General features: G+C 45.2%; 1 protein-coding gene across 1 annotated transcript in view; it reads right to left on the bottom strand.

Annotated features, from left to right (window-relative positions):
- ICMT (isoprenylcysteine carboxyl methyltransferase) overlaps nt 1-6,501 on the bottom strand; it is a 12,573-nt gene that overhangs the window by 3,860 nt on the left and 2,212 nt on the right. Inside the window, exons 2-4 of the mRNA XM_027843928.1 lie at nt 4,181-4,269; nt 3,088-3,257; nt 1,915-2,132 (exon numbers count right to left, since the gene is read on the bottom strand). Coding sequence (XP_027699729.1) covers nt 1,915-2,132; nt 3,088-3,257; nt 4,181-4,269 — 477 coding nt within the window. The remainder of the gene's footprint in view (nt 1-1,914; nt 2,133-3,087; nt 3,258-4,180; nt 4,270-6,501) is intronic.

Raw genomic sequence — 6,501 nt, 5'->3', positions numbered from 1 at the left:
ACACACACACACACACACACACACACACACACACACACACACACACACTCTCTTTCCTTCCCCCCCCCCTTCTCTGTCTCTCCTCCTTCCTTCCTCTCTCTCCTCCCTTCTCTCCCCCCATCCCCACCCCAACACCAACTTTACAAATGAAAAGATTACATGAGATGCTCTCTTAAGGCTCCTTTTAGCTCTAAAGTTGTAAGAACAAATGAAATCAATCCAGTTTCCATTAAGTCCCCAAAGTCACTCTCTTAGACTGGAGTAGGTGCTTAGGGTTGGGTGTTGATCATTTTTTTAGGTCACAGAGGACTATTGAGGAACATTATTACTGCTCTTCTTGGAACTGAAATTGATCTAGCAATTAATTAGTCACCTTGAATTTGAGCCTAGGTTTGTCTGCTATCACTTATGGGAGGCCCTTTAGAAATTAAAAAGCAGATGACTTCCTTGGGGCTCAATTCCCTCACAGAAGTGGGAGGTAGGAGATGATCTCAAATTTCCCTACCACTCCTAAGAGGCAGCATGGGATGATGGAAAGAGTGTCAGGCTTAGGATCAGGAGAGACTCAGGTTAAAAATCCCAGCTCTGACAATTAAGAGCAATGTGACTCTGGCCAACTCTCTTCACCTTTCAACCTCGGTTTTCTCATCTATGAAACAGGGATAATGATAATAATGCTTTCCCTAAGTACCTCATAGAGTTGTTTTAAGAATCAGATGAAATAATATGTGAAAAGGACTTCGGAAACCTATGTAAACGTGAGTTATTACAAGTAAACGACTCTCTTTCTAGTTACTTAATAACAACAGAAAAATAGCCACAGTCTCCTCCTCGTTTCATCCCCTAAACATGTGTGCCCCCTCAGATCCCTCAGCACCTCACTCTCTAAACATCTTTCACAGAGTCTTGGAGCAGGTGATGGAAATGTCTGTGTTCTCAGCAATCAAGCAAAGTGTGAATTTTGGATGTTTGCAGACTCGACAGCTACAGAATGTTTCAAATACTGTCATGTAAAAATATCAAAGCCAGGGGAAGTAGCTGAAGACAATAATGTGCTGTGCAGTGAGTGAAGTGAAATCTCTTGGGGGGGTGATATGGCCCAGCCCTCCTACTGAGCCCTATCTGATGGCTTGACTGTCTTAGAGATGGCTTCCAAGGAGCAGCTCAATGATGCACAATGAAGGAACAGAGCAAGGCTATTGAGGTCACACTGGACCAAGGCTGTCAGTGTGACCTCATTAAATGAGCTAATCGGTGGCAGAGCTGAATTAGCAAGGCAAGCGCCTTCCCTAGGTTCTGCCCAGATTCTCCTAGCACCTCACTTGATCACCTGCCCCCACACTGTGCCCGAGAGGGAAGAAGAGAGAAAAAAGCAGGTACAGTCAGCGGCAGCCAGCACCCCCTGGCATCTGAAATTTAGGGCACATCAATCTGAGACCCACCATATTTCACCACCTCTGGGAAAGCATACTGATTTTGTGGGTGTGGGCGCTCCCTTCACTGATGCAGACTGAAACTACTCTCTACAATTTGGAAAGCCTTTGGGAGTTGTTGGAGAGGAAAAATTCACCATTCTGAAGTCAACCTACAAGATGAGCCTTTTCCCAATGAGCAATGCTTATCCTCAAAGAACAGACATGCTGGGTCTATGGAAAGCCCTTCTGGTTTGGGGGAACCAGACAGGACTTATGTTCTGGTGTCATTAGCTCCAAGAAGAGAGGTCACCACCAAGCTACCCTGAGACGATAGAGGGGGCCTGCAGCGAAGACATACTCTAGTGAGCAGAACACACCACATTATTAAACCAGGCCTATGGACTCCTGACTTCGGGTAGGTTCCCATTCAAAACGTGTTACAATGAAAATCTTTAAAAAACTGCAGGAGAGAAGAGTGCTCTCCAATTACAAACAGTACCTGGGTTCCAATACTCCAGTAAAACCATCCGACGTAAGAGGGGTGCCTGAACCAAGCATACACGCCACTCGTCACCAGAGTGTGCGTCTCCGATTTCTCGTTCTGAACAACATGGTTGAAGTTGGAACCAGCTGTAAACATGGCAGCTTTCCGAAGACACTCCCCAAAGACCACCATAAGCAGGCCGGTGACACTGAGCCATGTTATCTGCTTCATTTCTGCAATAAAAGACACAAGAGAAAACAAAAAGATTGGACTATTGATTTGGAACCTTACCTCTGCTTAAAACCCAGCTCCAGGATATCACATCTGTCAGAGATGGAAAGATGACACAATTATTTTGCCAGGGTCACATAGTAGCACTCGTGTCATAGCAGCAGCGACATTACAACAGCAGCACAATATTCCTCCGTAACTTAGATTGTCCATACATCTACATAACATAAAATACCTCTACATGAAGCAAGGAATTAAAGGGCAGTGCTCCAATACACAATTTCTATCTCCTCTAAGTAGTCAGCTTGACAGTTGTATAAGCAGTTATGTGTCCTGGCTAGCAGGAACATCAACTTCATCACCCATTACTTTGGTCATGATTGCAATGAAACAGGAAATTGCAAGAGAAAACAGAGTGCATTTGGCCAGAGACCTCAAAAGGCAACTGCCAGACTTGACTTCGAGAGCCAACTTTTTATTTAATATCTCACAAAGTCACAGTCTCCATTTCGGAGTACATTACAGGCATAAGAGTTTAAAGGTTTTTTTTTTTAAATAATTGGTTTCCTTTATAATTATATGTGTTCTATTTTATGCATTTTATTTTTTTGTATTTTAAAAACATGATTCTGAAAAGTATGGTCTCCACACTTCACCAGAATGCCCCAGGGGTCCACAGCACAAAAATAGGTTTTATAAAAACCCCTGGTCTGTAACTACAGAAGGCTTCGAATTTAAACAAAGCACCGCATCATACTGGATACAAAAGAAAAAAAAGTTGCTGACTTTGCCCTTGATTCAAAATCAAGAAATGATATCCAGCAGAAAGACTCAACCTTCCTAAATGGCTTAGATGAAAAGAGGGAGGGAAAAAAAATTGTATCTAGACACCAAAGACAGTCAAGTGCCATTCTCCTTAAATCCCCATACCCAAGGGGAAAGGGTATACATACCAACCTGGCCAAAAGTAATTTTCAACTGTGAACTCTATCCAAGAAGAGACAGCAGCTACTGTATACTCCAAACTATGGTTCAGGAGAAAAGAGTCCAGGGAGAGACTTTTGGGATTATTGACTGCTGTCACTAAATACTCAGAGTAATGGAATAATGACAAGGAGCACATATACCTAAAAAAAAGAAAAGAAAAAAGAGAAGGAGAGATAGATGGCAAAGAGTCTAGAGTGAACCAAAATGTAGAGCCGGGTTGTGATGCTGTTCAATTATGAAATGTGTGCTGTCACCTGGCCCAAAGCCGACACCCAGCACCTGCTGCAGAATCACTCCTCTTGTGTATAGCAAGCATTTTTACTGGGACTCGGTTTTTCAGTTCCATAAATAAGAAAACATTAGGTTACTCTAATGGATGCTGTTCAGACCTCTTAAAAATGGCCATCACATGTAAGAAAGCATGAAAATGGAGGAATGGCATAAAATAAAGTGACAATGTATGTCGACCTATAAATTTCAACACAACTGCAACATAATTCCAGTAAAGAAGGCTTAGATGGCTCACAGTATTGATAATAGGATATAAAGCTTTTTACCTTTAGGTCACTGGTTCAAATCCAGGTCAGGGACTAGAAGGCTCAAGGGACTGAAATCATATTGTAGGGAAAAATCCTACAATGGCCCGTGGGGGATGCACTAGATGTGACCTAATAGAAATTAGAGATGGAAAAGGCCTATGAAACCAAACAGAGCCTTTCACCTTGATGTCACTGATCCCATTCAGGTCAGGATGAGATGCATCATTGAACAAACAGGTGAGGGACACCTGCAGGGAGAATTTCATTCAGACCTGTCTCCTGCCAACAACAGGGCCAGATGACGATGATTATTCCTAATGATTGAGACCTAGGAATCTGACCAGAAACTGGAGATGAATGAATTGATACCAAGTACAGAATAGCCTTCAGCAAGTTAGAAATGAAATACTGTGACCAAGGGGTAAAAGGGGCAATGAAGCACTATTTCTAAATTCCTTGATCCATCCACACCAACCCAACCAACCCCCTCACTGAAAAACAAATATTAGTAAGTTATTGCTTACCAGCCAAAGTGACTCCAAGAAGACTGGCTAAAACTTAGCAGCAATCCACATCCAAAGACAAAGCCAAGAAAACAGGCCCGGATGGCTATCTGAAATGAGAGAGAGAAAGAGAGAGAGAGAGAGAGAGAGAGAGAGAGAGAGAGAGAGGGAGAGGAGAGAAAGGCTCTATCACCTCACAGTCCCCACAGGATGCTGCAGCACAATGCAAAAACCTCTGAATGCTGACCCAGATGTGGCAATACCTTTCACACCAATATTTCAAAAACAAGCTATTTTCCGAGCCTCAATTCAGGATTTTGTAAAGGGGATTAGTGAATCTAGTCTACTGAGAGGACAACCAAGGAGCATGTTCTTCCCCAAGGTTACCCCTAAAATATAGGGCAGAGCCCCAGAGAGCACCAAGCCTCAGGGGCCAAGGCAAGGACCGGCCCTTTTAACTTGACACAGGATACCTTCCGTTATATAAAATAAAGTCACATGTTTGCGCCCCACGCACATCTGCCTCTGCTGCAGCTGCTGAAAAGCACGAACTGCAAATGACACCCACTTCCCTGGGTAGGGAGGGTGTCAAACCCTTCTCCAAAGATCTCCCCCGTACCCTCAGGGGAAGCCAGCCATCAGACCTGAATGTGAAATAGGGACTTCTGGGAGCTCCCCCTTCCTCCAATAACCATCTTACCTGTCTCCTCCCCCCCAAAATGCAACCACATAAAGGTCTGGGCCTGTCAACTGCTCCTAAAGAGGCCCTTCTCAGCCCGTCCCCTAGAAGGCCCATCAAAGGCCCCCATCACTGCTGCCTTCCCTACCTGTTGTCCCTCACTCACAGACACTAATGCTCCTAACCCTCAGTCCTTCCGGTGCTCTTATCTTCAACCACGCTGAATCCCCCACTCTATCCCTATTCCCCAACCCCTGACTTTCATCCCAACTGCCCCAACCCTACCCTTGCCCCTTACCATTCCTCCCACTCCTACTCTTTAACTGCCCCCACCTCCTCCTCAACTCCATCTGAAGGTCCCATCCTTGCCACCCCCTCTCAGACATCAGAAACTTCCCTGAGCCTTCTCCATCCCTTGACACCCTTTCCCCACCATGCCCTCAACTGCTCTGGCACTATTACCCAGCTCCAAACATCCCCAACAACCTCTTCCACCACACTTCTGATGTCCACAAAACTCGCCTGCCAATCCTTACCTCCTGCTCTCTAGCCCTGTTGTGCAGTGGATAGAGCACTGGTCCTGAAGTCAAGAAAACTCATCTTCCTGGGTTCAAATCTAGCCTCAGACACTAGCTATGTGACCCTGAACAAGTCATTTCACCCTGTTTGCCTCAGTTTTCTCATCTATAAAATGAGCTAGAAAAGGAAATGGCAAACTACTTCAGGATCTTTGCCAAGAAAACCCCAAAACAGGATCACAAAGAGTCAGACATTACTGAAAAGACTGAAAAATTGATTTCCCACCACACAGTTCTAATGCTGTACACTACCATCCCCCAAAGTCAATTTTCACATACCCTACACTCAGCTCCCAGCCCTGTCCCCCATAAACTCTCTGATGTGTCCTATTTCCCCCTACTGAATAGCACCATTGCTCCAACACACCCTATGAATCCCCAGACCCATCACGCCTATCTCCTGCGTTCCACTCCTTAATCCTAATTGTTCCACAGCCCCCACATATATCCCAATATCCTGTTATCCCTTTATTCTCCCTAACACTCGGTTCTTCAGTCTCCCCAAATGCACCCCACCAACAAAATTCAATTGGGTGTAATCTGACGTGAACTCCCTTTCGAAGGAGAGAGACCCCGGCCCCAGACTTTTCTCTCAGCATCCTCCATCCAGTCACTAATTCATCTAACCCATAATCCCGAGCTTCCTTTTATCCTGATTAACAGCTTACTGCTCCCCCCCAAAGGCTGCCCCAGCCATACCCCACATTAACCCACACTACCCCTAAGTACTCCCAGTGACCACTCCTCAAACAGTGCTCCTCATAACTCACCCCAGCAATCACCAGCTCTACTGCCCACTCTAACCACCCCCTAACCAAGTACTCCCCTCTAAAGCTCTTAGCCAACTAACCCTAGTAATTATAATTCCCCTACCATCACTACCCATATAAGCTATTTCCTACAGCTATACATGCTCCCCCCTTGCTGCTCCTAACTGACCCCAGGAACTACCACTTCCAAACCTATCACCCAAGCCTAATACCCCACTCTATCCCTATTCCCCAACCCCTGACTTTCATCCCAACTGCCCCAACCCTACCCTTGCCCCTTACCATTCCTCCCACTCCTACTCCTTAACTGCCCCC

Source organism: Vombatus ursinus, unplaced genomic scaffold (assembly GCF_900497805.2).
Source record: "Vombatus ursinus unplaced genomic scaffold, bare-nosed wombat genome assembly UNPS02014932.1, whole genome shotgun sequence".
Taxonomy (NCBI): Eukaryota; Metazoa; Chordata; class Mammalia; order Diprotodontia; family Vombatidae; genus Vombatus; species Vombatus ursinus.
This window is presented reverse-complemented; position numbering and strand designations above follow the sequence as displayed.